Source organism: Protopterus annectens, chromosome 4.part0, assembly GCF_019279795.1.
Source record: "Protopterus annectens isolate FY-2018-M chromosome 4.part0, PAN1.0, whole genome shotgun sequence".
Taxonomy (NCBI): Eukaryota; Metazoa; Chordata; order Ceratodontiformes; family Protopteridae; genus Protopterus; species Protopterus annectens.
The window spans coordinates 1,101,884,636-1,101,903,476 of NC_056733.1; the positions used below are offsets into that span (position 1 = coordinate 1,101,884,636).

General features: G+C 43.6%; 1 protein-coding gene across 1 annotated transcript in view; it reads right to left on the reverse strand.

Annotated features, from left to right (window-relative positions):
- DIAPH1 (diaphanous related formin 1) overlaps positions 1 to 18,841 on the reverse strand; it is a 2,838,381-nt gene that overhangs the window by 336,835 nt on the left and 2,482,705 nt on the right. The window contains exon 24 of the mRNA XM_044069079.1: positions 9,153 to 9,317. Within this exon, the coding sequence (XP_043925014.1) occupies positions 9,153 to 9,317 (165 nt within the window). The remainder of the gene's footprint in view (positions 1 to 9,152; positions 9,318 to 18,841) is intronic.

Below are 18,841 nucleotides of genomic sequence, written 5' to 3' on the forward strand. Positions count from 1 at the left end.
TCATAAGGGTCATTTGCATATATCCCATGTGCCTCTGATACAAGAGGTTTGGGTGGTCACTCAGTGGAAGTTCTAGCTTTGCTGGAATTTTCATTTTGTTTTTACTTTCCACAAGTAATGCAGTTATTTACTTTTACTGACATCAGTTTAGAGCAAGAAAAAGTTTCCCCAATGGGGTACTTAGCTTTTAGTTGAAGACTTCGGTTCTGAAACTCGAAAATGAAAATTTCAGGAGTCGGCCGACTGGCACTTGCTTACAGCTTCTGCTTCGGGCACCGCACAGCAATAAAGACTGATGTAATGGCGTCGGCTGCATGTTTTATGCCCCTGATGACCTGACGTCACAGAAGAAGGGACAGCAACTGACGCAGGACCCATGACTTTGTTAATCAGGCCGACTGAGGGCTACTGCAAGCAGATAACCCAAATGTGATGACTGCAACAGTGAAACACGAAGAACATCTGATAGTGCATGTAGCCTGCTCTGAAGCGTAGGTATCTTCTGCAAGATTCCCTTACTGGGATGTGCAGGTAGGCTTCCTTTAAATACAGTGCTGCCAACCAGGCATCTTTGCCTAACATGGGAAGCAGCTGATGAAGAGATAGCATCTTAAATTTTGGGATTACCAAAAATGTGTTTAGGATAGACAGGTCCAGGATAGGACGCCAAGAATTGTCTTTTCTGGGTACCAGGAAAAGTCTTGAGTAGAAACCTTGCCCCAATTCTTCTTCTGGGACAGGTTGAATAGCCCTAATGCTTAAAAGAGAGAGAACTTGCTTTTGAGCCTCTGCCCACTGATTTAGGGTTAGATCTGGCCAACCGTTTGGGGTTGGTAAGGAGTGGAAGTGGAATCTGTATCCTTAGGAAACTATATTTAAAACCCATTTGTCCTGGGTAATGAGTTCCCAATTTTTTGTATGCAGGGCAATCTTTCCCCCTAAAGGAACAGTAAGTTGAGCAGGGCTTGGAAGGTTTAAAGTTAAGTCATTGAGACAGTTTACCATGGGGGGAGTCTTACTATTCCCTGCTTTGAAAGTGGGAGCCCCCCACTGCTTAGGCCTGTGAGTACCTTGGGACTGAAGCCTGGGTGCTCTGCTGCTTCTGGGTTTGGACTGAGAAGGCCTGGAAGAGGCAGGAAAGGACCAATTCTTAGGGGGCTAATGCCTACTAAATCTGGGAGGTTGTACTTGCAGGAAATCTTTAACGGTTTGCATAGATTTAGCTTTTTCCTCCATCTTTTTAAGTACTACTACTGCTTTGCTGCCAAACAGGCAGTCTTGGTTTAAGGGAGCATCCAGTAATTTAGCTTTAACATGATCTAGCAAAGATTGCTTCTTAAGCCAAGCGTGCCTTCTAAGTACAGACCAGGTGACAGCAGCCCTGCAAGATGCCTCTAATGAATCAAAACCACATTACAAAGTATGTTTTCCAACTTGTTCATCAGAATGCATTAAATCCTATTAAATCTTTATTTTCAGCACAGTCAGGAATCAACATTTTCTGTTTAAACAATCCAATAATATGCTGCTGATACTTTAACATATAAAACTGGTAGTTTAAGGCCTTAATGGCCAAGGTTGCAGAAGTGTATACCTTCTTACCCCATCTATCCAGCGCCCTGGAATCTCTATCAGAGGGGGTAGGATTTTTGGCAGTAGTAGCCTTAATGCCCTTGGGTCCCTGTGAAATGGTCTCAGGATCCGCAGTAGGATTTTTAAAGAGGAACTTGTAAGAATCGGGTACCCTGTAAAACCAGGTTTTCTGGGAGCAGGAGGTAAAGAGTCAGGGGCCAGGATAGATTCCGAGAAGGCATCATCTACAATGATAGGATAGCTAAAGGCCTGTGTTGAGGCAGGAGAAAGAATTCCCTAAGCCTCTTTTTGGAGTCAGAATAGTCCTGGCTTTCCCAGCGAAAATGTTTCCTAAGAGTATACAAGGTTTCAACAAAAGAGAAATCCTCTGGAGGGGAAGCAAAGGGAATGAAGTCCTCTGCATCAGAATCCTCATAGGTAGATAATGGCAAATCCTGGTCATCATAGAAAACAGAAATTTCAGAATCCTGATCAGAAGAATCAAAAGGAAAATCACTCCTAGGTCTCTTATAGGGGGGGAGGATGGCTTCCCCTGATTAGCGTAATAATGTCTTCAGCCATTCTTATCATTTGTTTTTGAGGCATAGGGGCCTGACCATGCAGTCTGGGCGTCAGTTTTCTGGGCATGGATAGAGTTTTAGGTCTTGAAGAAAAAGATGGCGTCGGTTTAATATGCAAGTCAGTAGGCGTGGATACACCCTCAGAAGCCAGTGCCTGCACAGCGGATCTGGACCCATCCAAGGTAGAGACATCCGCAGGTTCCACAGTTGAAGAAGCATCTCACAGCATACCGGACTCCGAATGGGTCTCATTAGAGGCCTGCGAATCTGAAGTAGCAGGTATCAGGGGCTGCGAAAGCGCCTCACTGGGTACTGGCGAACTGGCGACTAGCTTAGGAGAAACGTCGTCAGCAGCTTTGGACCTAAGCGGTCTATCTTTGCATTTTTTCATTATGTTGGTAGTCGGGTAGCTTACTGAAGCCATTTCTGGATAATTGAACTGAGTACCAAAATATATAGATGCGTAAATGAATCGACAATGAATAGTACAAGGTTTGAATAAGGCACAAAACCTACAGCGAGGTACATCGTGGTCAGGGCCTAAGCAAGGAATGCAGTACGAATGAAAATCTCTATGAGGTATTTGCTTTCCACAAGAAATACAATAGTTAACTTTTACTGACACTGGTTTAGAGCAAGAAAAAGGATCCCCAACGGGGTACATAGCTTAGTTGAAGACTTCGGATCTGAAACACGAAAATTTCAGGAGTCGGCCGACCGGCACTTGCGAACTGCTTCTGCTTCGGGCACCGCACGGCAAGACTGACTGATGTAATGGCGTCGGCTGCATGTTTTATACCCCTGACAACCTGATGTCATGGAAGAGGTGACAGCAACCAATGCAGGACCCAAGACTTTGTTATTCAGGCCGACTGAGGACAACCTGCCAGCAGATTACCCCAAATGTAATGACTGCAACAGTGAAACATGAAGAACATATATATAGACCGAGAGGTTTACCCATTGGAAGGATAGAGCATCCAATTTCCAGGCCTTGCTGCAAGGCTTCCTGGTGGAGAATTTGCTGAGCTGATGATTGGAGTGGGAAGCAAAGAGGTCCACCTTCGGGGTGCCCCATTTCTGGGTTACAAGGGTGAAGGTTCTGTGGTCTAGCTGCCACTCGTGTGGGTCTAGCAGGTTTCTGCTTAAGTTGTCTGCCAGAGAGTGTAGGGAGCCTGGCAAGAATTGTGCCAGCAGGTGTAGTTGCATGGCTGAGGTCTTGTGCGAGACGGTCATGGCAAGCCTGCAGAGAGGGTAAGAGTGAGTCCATCCCTGCTTGTTGATATACCACATCACTGTGGTGTTGCCTGTTTTGATCAGTAGAGGCCCCAGGGAGAGTAGGGGGTCTGAAAGCTGTCAGGGCATGCTGAACAGCTAACATCTCTTTTTGGTTGATGTGCAGATGTATTTGATTTGGGCTCCAATGGCCCTGAATGCACCTGCCATCTAGGTGTGCACCCCAGGCATAGTCTGGTGAGGGTTTGGGCAGCGTGGGGTTGTGAGAAGGGAAGTCCCTTGTGGTTGTATGCTGTTGCCCACCAAAGAAAATCTTTCCTTAGACAAGGTATCATTGGTATGATAGTTTCCAGGTCTTGAAAGTGCTGACACCAAAGGCACTTGGTACCATTGCAGTTTCCTCATATGTAGTCTGGCATATGGCATGAGTAGAATGCAGGAGGCCATGAACCCTAGAGCTTGCAGGATTTTCCTTGCGGATAACTGGGTTCTGGTGGCTAGTTGAGAGATGTAGCCCGTCAGGTAGGCTTGTTTTTCTGGAGTAAGGAATGTCATCTGGGATAATGTGTCCAGGCTTGCTCCCAGGAATACAATTTGTGTGGGGACTAGTTTTGATTTCTTTTCATTGACAGTATACCCCGGGGAGGTCAGTAGGTCCTAGGTGCTGTAACAGCTTTTCCTGACTGACTGTCTGAATCAGGCAATCGTCTAAGTAGAGGTAAATTTGAATATGTCTTTGCCTGCAAAAAGCAATGGCTGAAGCCAGGCATTTTGTGAAAACTCCGGGAGCAGTGGATAAGCCAAAGGGAAGTGCAGAGAACTGAAAGTGCATAGATCCTACCCTGAAACACAGATATTTCCTGCAAGATTCCCTGATTGGGATGTGTAGGTAGCCCTCTTTTAGGTCTAGGATGGCTAACCAAGCATCCTTGAAAAGCACAGGAAGAAGCTGCTGGAGGGTGAGCATTTTGAATCTTGGTATTACCAGAAAAATGTTTAGAATGGATAGATCGAGGATTGGGTGCCAGGTGCCCTCTTTTCTGGGTACCGGGAAGAGTCTGGAAAAGAAACCTTGGCCAGAAACATGATGTACTGCTGTCATGGAGAGCAGGGAAAGGACTTGCTTTTTGGCCTCTGCCTACTGGTTTGGAGGAAGATCTGGGAACCCTTTTGGGGTTGGCAGTGTCTGGAAATAAAATTTGCATCCCTGGAACACTATGCTGAGGACCCATCGGTCATTGGTAATAGAGACCCAGTTGTTTACATGGAAGGAGAGTTTTCCTCCTAGGGGCACAATCAGATGGAGGTGTAAAGCCATTGTGAGTTCTTACCATAAGGGGATGTCTTTCCACTCCCAGTTTTTGAAGAGGAGGAACTCCATTGCTTAGATCTCTGCATTCCCTGGGGCTGCTGTTTGGGGGGGTCTGCTTCCCCTGGGTCTGGGCTGAGCTGGTCTGGAGAGGGCAGGAAAGGACCAGCGCTTGGAGGGGCAATACCTACTGAACCTCACAGGCTGGACCTGTAAGAAGTCTAACTGTTTGCATAGATTTAGCTTTTTCTTCCATCTTTTTTAAGACCTCTTCTGACTTGGTGCCAAATAAATTGTCTTTGTTCAATGGTGCATTTAATAATTTGGATTTGACATGGTCTGGCAAGGGCTGTTCCTTCAAGCATGTCTTCTAAGGACAGAACCAGTGACTGCTGCCCTGCAAGATGCTTCTAGGGCATCAAAGCCACATTGCAAGGTGTGCTTAGTAACGTGACTTGCAGAATGCATTAGGTCTTGTAAGTCTATTTCCTGCACAAGCAAGAAAGGAAGACATTTTTTGTTTGAGGTGTTCCATGGTATGCTGCTGATATTTCAGCATGTGGAACTGGCAATTTAATGCTCTAATAGCAAGAGTGGCAGAGGTTTACACTTTTTTACCCCATCTGTCTAAAGCTCGGGAATCCCTGTCTGGGGGGTGGGATTCTTAGATGAGGTTGCTTTAATTCCTTTAGATCCTTGAGAGATGACCTCTGGGTCAGCAGTAGGATTTTTGAAAAGGAATTTGTAAGAGTCAGGGTCTCTGTAGTACCTGTCAGGTTTCCTGGGAGCAGGAGGAAGGGTCTCAGGAGTCAAACTGGATTCTATAAAAACATCATCCACAACATCCAGGACAAGAGAGATGGCCAAAGGTCTGTGCTGTGGTAAATCTAAGAATTCCCAGAGTCTCTTTTTTGACTGAGGATAGTCTTGACATTCCCATTGGAAATGCTCCCTTAAAGTATGAAGAGTTTCCCCAAATGAAAAATCCTCAGGTGGAGAGGCAGAAGGAATGGATTCCTCTGCATCAGAATCCCCATAAGCACAGAGGGGTTGCATGCCTTCATATTCAGAAGCACCAGAGTCATCGGACTCCTGTTCAGATAAGACTACTGTAGACAAGTCTCTCTTTCTTTTGGAAGGGATAGCTTGGCTTTCCCTAAATAAGCATAATAAGGTCTTCTGCCATTTTAAGCAGTTGAGATTGAGGCAAGGAAGCAGGTGCCAGAGCTTGGGTCGTCGGTTTTTTGGGCTTAGTTCATACCCTGGGCCTTAGAAACTCGGTAGTTTTAGAAAGAACTAAAGACGTGAAAGAAGTCATCAGTCTGTGTCGAGTATCGGCAGTGTGAAGTACTTCCTCAGACGTCTGACAACAAAATAAATAGATAATTAAATAAATGCATTCCTTGAATGAGAATAAGGAATGTGTTACACATCCAGTATGGCTGTCTCTGCGTGAATACAGCCAGACAGCTGTCTGTAAGGATCGCCACCAGGTATAAAATTTCCGTGCATAGATTACGGCTGCAGCGGCTATGCTTTTCAGCCATATTGCACTACGGCAAAGTGCTGCTGCAGCCATTTGGTTTCGGTGATGTAGCTCGCAGGGAAATGTCTTGCGAGCTACACGCTGGAACCCGTGGTATTTGCTTTCCACAGGCGAGACAATTGTTAACTTTTTCTGACATCAGTTAGAACAAGAAAAAAGGATCTCCAATGGGGTACTTGGCTTTGGAAGACTTCAACTTCAATTCGGAAATGAAAACTCAGGTAGCGGTCGCTCGGCACTCATGTGAACTGCTTCTGCTTCTCACTCTTCGGCAAGAAAGACTGATGTAATGGCGTCAGCTGCCTGATTTTAGACCAATGACGACCAGATCTCAGTCCTGGAGCAACAGCAACTGATGCAGACATACTAAGCCTTTGGTATTTGACCCGACTGAGGGCTACCCCTGGCAGGATAACCCAAATGTGATGACTGCAACAGTGAAACACAAAGAACATACCTCGGTTCCGGGTGGGAGGGAGGGTTTAACAAGGGTTGTGAATCCTATGGCCGTCAGGAGCTGGTCCACAAGTCTCACCATGTCAAATTCTGAGAGGCTCCTGGAGGAGCGAGCTGATATCTCAGACGGAGGCACTCCAAGAAGGGGCTACATTGCTGACCAAGGAATGGGTATGCCATGGGGTAATATCGGGTCCGAGGGGCTGTTTCTCCTTTCGACACCATGGTCTCATGACCAGTAAGACGTACAGGGAGGGGGGAAGTGACTAGTGTAGGATAAACTATTTTTGGTGCCAAAAGGAAGATTGGCGTTGATGTAGTAATTAAAGGCATGGTCAATGCAGTAATCTTTATCGGTACTGTGGGTGGTACCAAGTTGGATACTTGCAGTTCTGGAATGGAAGACGGCACCATGGAGGGGGTTTAAGACTCTGGTGCTGAAATTGGTGTCAATTTTGAAATTTTGTCCTTCGGTTCCAAAGACTTGGAGGCAGTGCCATGGGGTGAAGATGGAAACGAATGGCTCTTATGTTTGCGTTCTTTCCTGGGAGGGGGTGAACCCTCCAACCCAGAAATACCCTCCGCAAAAAGAGTTTTTAGTTGACCCATGAGTATTAGATTGTTTTTCCTCTCATTAATCGTGCGAGAACTAAAAGCTTTAAAAATTTCGCACGGAGGTTGTATAGACAGATGAGGAAAACCCAGACAGTAAATGCAAGCACTACCTCCTAAAGTTTTATATCCTTACCTCATTGCAATTCCCTAAAAAAAAAAAAACCCTACTATTTACTGCATTAACCTGTAATTTTCCTATGAAAATCTTTTATTTTTGTATTAAGTAACATCTATTTGAATTGTGCAATATGGGTTTGTACTATACAAAATATGTATTTAACATTTAATTGAAATGTATATTATGGATTTGTGCTCTTTCTGTACTATGTATTTGCATTTCTCTGGAGCTTTTCTCCCCAGGACTCCATTGAAAATGGGTTCTTGTAGCCCAATGGACTATCCTGGAAAACAAACTGAAAATAAAATAAATAAGCAGTATGGGCATCTGAATTTGGCATTTTGCAACCACACTGGTCACTCTCTTTAAATCTAGTTGTTCCTTTCTTTTCCAGCATAGCGGAGAAGGACAATCCCAAGAATAGTGACATACGAAAACACATTAAACCACACACACACAGTTATCAACAGCAAAACTCTACACTTTTTTTAAATAGCTAACTAGACAAAAGATAAAAAGGTGGGAAAAGGGGGAATACCAGCAATGATTCCAAAAATTCGTTCATACTCCTAACCTTAATTACCTGTACTCTGCTCTGCACTGCACTCCTTAATACTATTGCTTCTTTTATACTTTAAATTTTGAATATTCCCTTCTGTATCAAAGTTAGATTAGAGTAGTTATATAAATTGCAATATTTGTATTCTATGCAATATCTGTACTATATATAACATTTGTATATCTGCTTAAACTTATTGTGTTATTTCTATTGTGATGGAGTTTTTCTTCCTAGGCCTCCAGTGAAAATGGGCTCCCTGGACCCAGTGGATTTTCCCGTTAAACAAACGCCAATAAATACTAAGAAATTACCTCAGAGGGAAGAGGGAAAGGCCTGTAGCAGCAATGGTAGTAAGAATACCCGAAACTGGCAAGAAAAGGAGAAAAAAAGGAGGCACTAAAACAGGTATAGAAACTAGCGACTAACCAATAAAGTAATATGTTATAAAATTAGTAAGAAAAAAACTAAAACTAGTTTTTAATACAACAGTTCTAAAACACTTAGCTGACAGTTGGCTTGACACATCTTGATAACTACATGGCAAACAAGATCTGGGGGTAACAGGGACAGAGGCACTATGGGTAATTTTAGCTCAAAAGTTTTTTTGGCTGGTGCGAGCTTAATATACGGCCAACTCAGTTCCGAGGATGGAACAGACACCCATCACTAAGGAACGAATGCAGACTAACAACATCAGATCACATCTTAACACACATAAAATCTGAAAAGCGCAACATTCATCATGTTTTTTTCAAATAAGTAGAATTAAACAACCTGATGGATGAAACACAGCAACTGGGATTTGAAACAATCTTATGCTCAGCATTTTAATGTGTGGTCTTACCTGTGACCATGTTTTACTGACCTAGCTTCAGAACCTAGTTGTGCTTTTTTCCATATCACTTAATATTAATGCAGAAGATAAGCACGAAAGAAAATGCAACATCTAATGCTAAGTAAGCTGTGAAGTACACTAGGCACGATAATCTTCATTTTTCAATTACTTACTTACAGGTATTTGCTAATTTAGGCAGCTAAAGTTGGAACATCTGTCTACTACTTGAACTAGGGATAAAGACAACAAACAAGAAATGTGAATGTTTATTAACTTCTTTTGTCCCGCTCTGCCATGCTAAAATACAAAATTAACTCAAACTTACCTGGAACATAACTTTAAAGTTGCTAATATCTCCATAAAACTCCTCTACTGAGATTTTTTTTGGGTTAAAAACAAAGTACTCTCCCAGTTCCTCATATGTCTTTTCCATGTTTTCATGCATTGCGGCCAACTTTTCATACTGTTCCCGGGCTGTTCCAACAAACACATGCACAGCTAGTGTTAAGGGTAATAACATATCTAAGAATACTCAGAAATACCATGACTGATGGTGTTAACAACAATATCCTTACAGTGCTTTGCTTCCTTTTCTCAGGCACACATGACAGGACTACCAAGATTGGGTTAGGGAAAGTTGCACTGAAATTGTTGACTGATTTTTGATAAAACATATGAAAATGAAAAGTCTCCAACCATTTACTTAGTTTTTTTTTTCTTTATAACATGGTAAGTGAATGAACTAAAAGGACCTTTCATATCCACAACCTGGACTTAAAGCAAAGCTGGCTTTAGGCATCACCGAACCCTGCAGTTACTGGGGAGCCCTAACAACACTAAGTTATCCTATTTTGATTTTTTCTAACAAGTTTGTCAAACCAACAAAAGCTAGTATAGCAATATTATGTACTTACTAAATCAGGTAGGTAATCTTAACTCTTACTTACATCATCTTTAAAACTCAAAGATATCTCTGGTTATAGTTGTGAATTTGTCAAGTAACAGACTTCAGAATTTCATTAAACATTTTACCACTGACATAGCGCCTTTGGCTTAGTTAAATCCTGTTGGCAAGCTTTCACTCCATTAGCTTTAGGCACCTGCAATACTTGTTACTGTGGAGGGGGGTTCCTTTAGCCATCCTTGACTGTGCTGGGTCCCCATAAAACCTGTGAAAAATGAGGAGAAAAAATGTATTCATTTTCTGATTATGCTCTTTAACTGATAAAAGGTTGTGATATGACTGTGTTAGGATAAAGTTGATAATCAGTGAATGAACATGAGCAGGGTAAGCACTACAGATCAGCAGGCCAGAGTGACTAATTTCAGTGCATACCTTGGATTTTAAGAACAGCTAATGCTTCCAATCTTCTGGGATAGTATTCTTTCAGGGAGTTTTATAAATACTGGCAGAACACCAGTTACCATAACTCTCAACTTTGTTCAAGAATTCTGGGCAAAGTCAAAAGTAACAGCAGAATAAGGGCTCATATTAGGAACACTTTTTAAATATTACATTAATTCACCTAAAAAGTTAACAGAACAACATATTTTGCATAAGCATGCATTTTTGGACAATAAGAAGAAAGAAACTCTGATGCTTGGGTTTACTGACTTTGTCAGTAATCATGAATGATTTACCAGCAAATCAAACGTTTTACAAGAGACAGCGCAAAATTATGATGCAAAATCAGGGACGGTGGTAGGTATGCATTACTCTTCAATGGGAAGTGACTTACTTGTGTTGTTGCTTGATAACTGCCAAACAACAATACTCGATCTGGTGTGGCAGTACCACTGTTGCAGAATGTATTTCTATCTGTTGAAATAAGTGCAAAATTAGTATTGCTATGGCTTATGCTTGCGTGTGTGTGTGTCACAGAGCAAGCTAAGTACAATTTATTTCACTTTCTTATGCTTGTATTTGGGGCTACTGAGGTGGTGGTGCTACGGTAGCATTGTCGCCGCACAGTTAGACGTTGCCCGTTCAATTCTCAGTTAGAGCGTCTTCTGTGTAGTGACATGCGTGAATGGGCGTTCCTTCGTTGAAGGTTGTGCGTTAGGCCCGGCAAGCCAGTACGTAAAAATCTTCTGCCAATCATTAGCGGACCAGAGTTCCGCTGTGGCGACCCCTAACCGGGAAAAGCCGAAAGATGCAAAACAAATGCTTGTGTTTGGGGAGGGGGGTTGCAGTGTATGTAAGAGTAACAAGTTGGCCACATTTTCTTTCACTAACCATCACAAACACGGGCCTCACATATGACAGGTGCTTATCTTTGGTGGTTTAGCAGGAAGAGACTGTGTGAAAACAACTGTTCATTGCCACTGTTGTTCGGTGAGTAGCACTGCCATCCCACAGTGCTTTTCACTGACTGAGTTATTGGCTATGTGGAGTCTGCATGCCCTCCCTATCTGTGTGTGTCTAACCATATGCTCTGGTTAACCTCAGCACCTCAAAAACATACAGCAGGTAAAATGGAATTCCTCCTTTTTCTTAAGAGTTAACCATGCAGACAGAGAGAGAGAGAGAGAGCGTGTGTGTGTGTAAAAAGTATCCCTGATTTTTATCTGTGCACACACACAACAGTAATTCTGGGAATATTTACAATGATGTAGGAGAGTGGTGTAGACAACGTTCAAAGGTGTATATTGGCTAATGACCACAAGGCATTTTACGCCCAGCCATGCAACTCAAATATATTTGATAAGTTTTAGAATCCTAAGGTTATTTTAAGAGTTATGTCAGCTAGGGCTTGGGTGTTCAAGCGTTTGCAGACTGTCTCTGTTCATTACTGACACAACTGTCTGAACAAGAGTGAATTTTCAATTCCCATCCACTGGTCCAAGTTAGCTTGAAATGGTTTAGGGAAGAACTCGGTTTCAGATGAACAGGAAGCCTGTTCCAGAAAAGATGTAGATTCTGAGACACAACTGTCCTTCCAACATGTCTTGCTTATGACGCAGGTAAAATTTAGGTCCCTAAGATCAGGTAATTCTGATGTATTGGTCTGGCTGATATGCAGACGGTCCATTAAGGTGGGGTCACAGGATGCCTTGTAGGCCAGGCATAGATTGCTCCTCAACAGTCTGACCCAAAATATAACAATATCTGTAACTTATGCCTAAATGCTGACATAGTTCCTTTGGGGTAAGATTACCTCCCTGGACTACATGAAGAGAGACATGGAGGAGCTCTCGGATTACGTAGCCCAGGCAGGTATGACCCTAGCCCTGAGCAGCATCCTAACATCACCCAAAATGATACCACAGTACAAGCAGAAAATGATTGATTTCAACAATTGGCTAAGCTTCTGGTGTCATTCTAAGGGGATCCAGACTTGTCTGTCTGGGATGACATGACTTGACAGACTTCGATGTTTTGCAGAGATGGTCTGCATATGTCACCCCTGGGCTTCCGGATAACAGCTACAAACAAATGCAATCAAAGTCATGCTGCTAAACGGTAGAAGTCTAAATCTCAAAATGCACTCGCTCTAAGCACTCTTTAAAATGGAGAACATCGACATTTGTGCCGTAACAGAGACCTGATTAAAGGCAGCAGAAAGCAACCCCTGCACTACCAGGCTATAACACATTCCACACCTTTCTGACCCAGAACTTGGACTGAAGCTCCAAAGGTGGTGGTGTTTCCATATTCATAAAGGATGTGCACACCTCCAGACTGGTAGCCCAACATAACACATCTGAGATACTTCAGGTGCAGCTTACATTGGGTAAGACAGAGATTCAGGTCGTAGCCTGCTATAGATCCCCAACCATGTCCCAAGACTCACACTCCACGTTCCTAAACACCCTGGAGAATATTAGCGTCCAACCTAACACTCTCATACTGGGCGACTTCAACTACCCCTCCATTAACTGGGAAAACTACTCATGTACCAATACACTTGCCCAATGTTTCCTGGAATTCATTAATTCCAATGCCCTGTATTAGCTCGTTCTTACCCCCACTCAAGGTAGCAACATCCTTGACCTGGTCATTACTAACATGGGCAACCGTTGCTCTACACCAATAGTCAACTCCTCCCTGGTTAGATCCAACCACAAACTAATCACCTTGGAAATCCACCCCCCCACCCCCTGCAAAGGTAACCACCATGAAAAACTTCTGCAAAGTTAACTTTGGGCTCCTAAAAACAGAGGTGGTTAACTTCATGGCACCAATGCAAATGGAGAATAGTTGCATGACTGCTGAATCACACACCAATGCACTGCACGAACAAGTACATGAATGCATGGATCATGCCATACCCAAGAGAACCAAGACACTATCCTCCAAAAAAAGGAAGCCAATCTGGTGGTCCCCTGCCATAAACAAATTCTACAACAGAAGGAGGAAACTTATGTGGAATTAGGTAAAGTCCCAAGACTGGAAAAACTCCCTTATCAGACTCAAAAAAAAGTTGAGTTTCCTCATCAAATCTTCTAAGGTTAGCTATGAAAACAGAATTGCAGCAGATAGTAAAGACAACCACAAGGCCTTCTATAGTTATGTAAAGAATCTCCATGGCAATACCCAGATTTGCTCTGAGTTACTGCACAATGGTACCTCCTATACCGAGCCAACAGATATTGCCAATATACTGGCTGACAGATTCAGTGCCAACTTTACCCCCCCCCCCCCAAGGACCAGTGTCAATACCAGTAGAATGCCAGGCACCCGGTATTACTGCTGCACAGGTTAAAACAGCACTGTTCAAGGCCAAGAATACAGCTTCTATGGGACCTGACAATATTCCTGGCTGTGTTCTACATGAACTACAGAGTGAACTGGCACCTCACCTGTGTGCCCTGTTCAATCACAGCCTCACCTCAGGCTGTGTTCCTACCGAATTGTGCACTGCTACAGTCACCCCTCTCTGCAAAGGAGGAGCAACTACAGACCCTGAGAATTATCGCCCCATTAGCCTGAGTCTGATATGCAAAGCTATGGAACGCATCATCATGAACCTAATAAACAAGGATATAGGGAATCTCCAAACTTTGGATCCCACACAGTTTGGTTTTGTGAAGGGTAGATCATGCCTGCTCAACTTGGTCAACTTCTTTGAGTCAGTCACCAGATCTGTGGATGAAGGCAAGGTGGTTCATACAGCCTACCTTGATATGGCCAAGGCTTTCTAGGCATCAACCCCTATATCACTACGTGGGTTGCAAACTGGCTCACAGGTAGAACCCATAGGGTGAAAGTAGCTGACTCCAAGTCAGACTGCCGACCAGTCAGGAGTGGAATCTCACAAGGTTCGGTCCTGGGGACTCTCCTGTTTGGTATCTACTTCTCTGAAGTCCAGGCCAACACGAAGGGATTCTGGTTGAAAAAGTCTGCAGACAATTGTAAGTTGGGAGCTATTAACTCCCCAAGTGATGTTGACATCCTACAGAAAGGCCTCACTGAGACCAGTGACTGGTGTCAGAAACATGGCTTTAAGCTCAATGCCAAAAAATGTGTCATCTCCTTTGGGAAAAACTTGGCTCCCATAAATTACCACATCGATGGTAGTCCGCTGAACACAAAAGGCGTTATAAGAGATCTGGGAACACAGGCTGACAGCAACCTCTCTTTTGACCACCACATTGCCACTGTGGTCAGAAAGTCCTTCTATGTGGCACATTACATTACTAAGGGTTTTGCATCCAGGAAGAAAGAGGTCATTGTCTTCCTCTACTCTTCCCTCATTAGGCCAATCATGGAGTACAATGCCCCATTTGGCATGTACCTCACTAGACACTTGCAACAACTGGAGAGGCCACAGAAGTACCTCACACAAAGAGGATCCTAGGCCTTAAACACTTGTCCTATATGGACAGACTTAAAAAACTCCCAACTATTTTCTGTCTCATATCGCCTACTTAGAGGCGATCTTTGTTTGACTTACAAAGCCATGTCTGACCTAGCTCTGTTAGAAATGCTACATCTAAAAAAAAACCCAATCCCTCCACAACACACGGTCCAGGGACGTCAACCTCATTACCACAATCAACAAAACATGCTGGAGGGACAGGTTCATAACCCAGAGACTGCCCATGCTATGGAACAGACTTCCCATACATGTCAAGCACAGCACCTCACTGGCCCTCTTCAAGAGAAATCTTGATGAGTGGATGGGAAATAGAAAATTCACCCCAGGGATCACTCCAGTGGCTTTACTAGACAGAGGCACTGAGAACTAAGGTCGGATGGCACAATGCCAGGGTAATCCTATGGGCTAGGCTTGTAAAGGCTCCAGAGCCATTAGCTTAGTATATATCTATGAACCTATATAAACTCCATCCAAACAATATTCAGATATAAAAGACCAAACCCCATAACATGACAATTAGCAGTGCTGACCCAGTGCAGCACTTTATGATGCTGTTTATATCAAATGATGCCACTAGTCAATAAAGGGCACTCTTAAATCATGATCAGTCCAGTCACAGTCTTGTGCATACGTCATCCATTTACTGATCCATAACAACTTGTCAGCAAAAACTAAAGGATCATTTATAAGTTAATTTACAAGCAGACATAAATATGGCCTTGTAAGGTGTTCATCAAAACTGTACATCTTTAAAAGACAGTGAGAGAGACAGAGAACTATTCACCCCCATAACCACTAAGGCTTCCTTATGCATCAGCATTAATCATCTACCTTGTTTTTCCCAGGAGCTGTTCAGCCGCCTGGTACAAAAGTAGCACCTTTCACATGCTATGCACTTATTATAATAGGGCTACAAATGGGTTAGCATACAGTGATGATACCATAGATACAGAAAGAAAATGACCCACGGTCTAATAAGTCTATCCAAATGTTGCATCTAACACCCATTTAGCTACTCTTGTTGCATGCTTTGCACTGCTTATACTTGCCATAACCTCATGGAATGCATGTCAGGGCTTCATTACCCTCCTTGAAAGGTAGGGCTTTTAAGTTAGGACTGAAACATCCTCCCGTGTCCCTTCTCAACCCTTCCAATCAGCCTCAAACAATGTAGTGTGCCAGCCATATCTCAGACCCACTTTCTCCCTTCCTTACTAATTTATAAACGGCCAACTCTCTTAAGTTTGTCCATAATACAGCCCACTCAAATTATTCACCATTTTAGAAACTCTGTGTACCTTAGTTTCTCCTTTAGTATGGGCTCCAGAACGAAATAAGTTTACACTACATGTTCCTACAAAGCTGTTTTGACAACACGATCATCACACAAATTCCATTCCTTTGAGAACATGAACTGCTTCTGCTTTGGGACATATATCCCCAGTCAGCCACAACAAGCTCTCATCATTAATTCTGTTAACCTCCTCTCCCTAATAACTGATTTTTGGAGGTTAAAGGAGGCCCAGTCCCCGATACAAGTAGAATTTATTTAAGGTACACTTTTGCTGTGACATACAATGCAAACTTAAGTCGTGCTACTTCAGATTATTCCTACTGAAACTTCACTAACAACCTGTATAATAGAAGGGATACCTAGTGTCTCATAGGTTCATAGGTTCATAGGTTCATACTAGGCTATCTGCCCGAGGGCATTTACAAGCCTAGCCCATAGTTTTGTGGCTTACGCCACCCCTTTAGTATGGGGAACTATACCCATTATTTTGCTGTGCCTCTGTTGAGCAGTGACACTGAGGTAATCCCTGGGGTATATCTGCGATCTCCCATCCATTGGTCAAGATTTCTCTTGAACAAGGCCAGCGAGGTGCTCTGCCTCACATATACCGGGATTTTATTCCACAGCATAGGAAGTCTTTGGGTGATGAATCTATCCCTCCAGCACGACCTATTAATAGCCGTGTCGAGGTTTAAGTCTCCCGCCCTTGTGACTCTGACGGATCTAGATTTTTTGAGGTGAAGCATATTCATCAAACCTGGGTTTGACATGGCCTTGTATGTTAGGCAAAGGTCACCTCTGAGCAAGCGGTAAGCGACTGAATAGAGCTGGAGTTCTTTCAGTCGGGCAGCATAGGACAGATGTTTGAGACCCTTTATCCTTTTGGTGAGGAACTTTTGTGGCCTCTCCAGCTGCTGCAAGTGTCGGGTCAGATACATTCAATGGGGCATTGTACTCAATCATTGGTCTGATGAGTGATGAGTATAGGGAGACTATGACCTCCCTTGATCTAGATGAGAATCCCTTCATGATAAGGTGGGCAATGTAGAAGGTCTTCCTAACTACTTTAGCTACATGGGTGTCGAATGACAGACTACTATCAACCTGGGTCCCCAGGTCCCTGATAACTTCTTCTGTGCTCAGTGGATTGCCACCTATTTGGTAGCTAGGGGTAACCTTGTTTTTCGAAGGGTATGACTATGCATTTTTGGCATTTAACTTTAGGCCATGGCTCTGGCACCAGTTATCCGTTTCTGTGAGACCCTTCTGAAGGATATCTGTGTCAGATGTGTTTTCTACTATGGCCCAGTTTGCAGTCATCTGCAAACTTTGTCAGCCATAACCCTCCTGTGTTTGCTTGTACTTGGAAAAGTAGATGCCAAACAAGAGTGGGCCCAGGACTGAGCCCTGTGGTACACCACTTGTGACAGGTTTTGAGTCTGACATGGCGCCAGCAACTCTGACCCTGTGGGTTCTGTCACTCAGCCAGTTTGCAACCCATCTTGTGATGTATGGGTTAACATTTAAGCTGATGAGTTTTTCAATGATACCCGAGTGGGGTATTGTATCAAGGCCTTCGCCAGATCGAGGTAGGCTGTATGGACTGCCTTTCCCTCATCAATGGCTTTGGTGACTGTTTCAAAAAGTCAACCAAGTTTAGAAGGCATGATCTGCCTTTGACAAAGCCAAACTGGGATGGATCCAAAGTCTGCAAATTCCCTATGTCTTTATTTATGAGGTCCATTATGATCCTCTCCATGGCTTTGCAGATAAGGCTTGTCAAGCTAATGGGCCGGTAATTTCCAGGGTCGGTGGAGGCACCGCCTTTGTGAAGTGGGACCACAGTTGCAGTCGCCACTCCTGAGTGCGTATCCAGAGGTAAGACTATGATTAAACAGCTGTCCTAGCTGTGGGTTTAATTCCTCGTTGAGTTCGTGGAGCACACAGCCGGGGACACCATCAGGTCCCATGGATGCTGTGTTTTTGCTTTGGAGAGAGCAGTTCTCACTTGGCGTTGGAGATGTTTGGGGGCTGCAATCGCTTGGTATAGATATCTCTCCTTTTGGGGGGGGGGAGAAGTTTGCACTGAACCTGTCAGCCAGTATGTTGGCAATGTCTGTAGGATCAGTAATCTTCACATCATTTTGAACTAGTTCTGAGCATATCTGGGAGTTTCCTCCCAGGTTTCTAACATAGCTAAAGAAGGCCTTATGATTGTCTTTTGAGTCTTTAGCTATTTTTCTCTCAAAATTTGCTTTGGATGATTTTATGAGAGCTCTTAGTTTTTACTTATAGTGATCAAGGGTGTCTTACCTTTTAAGGATTTTGCTCTATCTTGTAGTAGCTTCCTCCTTTTGTTGTAGAGTTTGTTTATGGCTGGGGTCCACCAGACTGGGCTTGCCTTTGGTACAAAGAGTCTTTGTTTTGCTTGGGATTGCCTTATCCATGCAGTCCTGCAGGTGCTGGTAGAAGGCATTTGTAAGTGATTCAGCGGCTTGAGTACTGTTTTCTGCTGGCTCGGGGGCCTTAAAGGAGACCACACTAGTCTTTAGAAGTGTGAAGTCGACTTTCGAGAAGTTCTTTACTGTGGTCTTTTTTATTTCAGGTGGGGGTGGGATGAGGACCTCCAGCGAGATTAGTTTGTGATCTGATCTCACCAGTGAGGGGTATACTTCCGGTGTTGAACATTGTTCTCCCATGTTCGTGACGATGAGATCAAGTATGTTTTCTCCTCTTGTGGGGATGGTGACTAGTTGTTCCATGGCATTTGAGTTTATGAATTCCAGGAACTTTTGGGCTAGGGTGTTTGGGCTTGAGTAGTGTTCCCAGTCTATATTAGGGTAATTGAAGTCACCTAGTATGATGGTGTTTGGTGATACATTTATCCCTCTAGTGTTT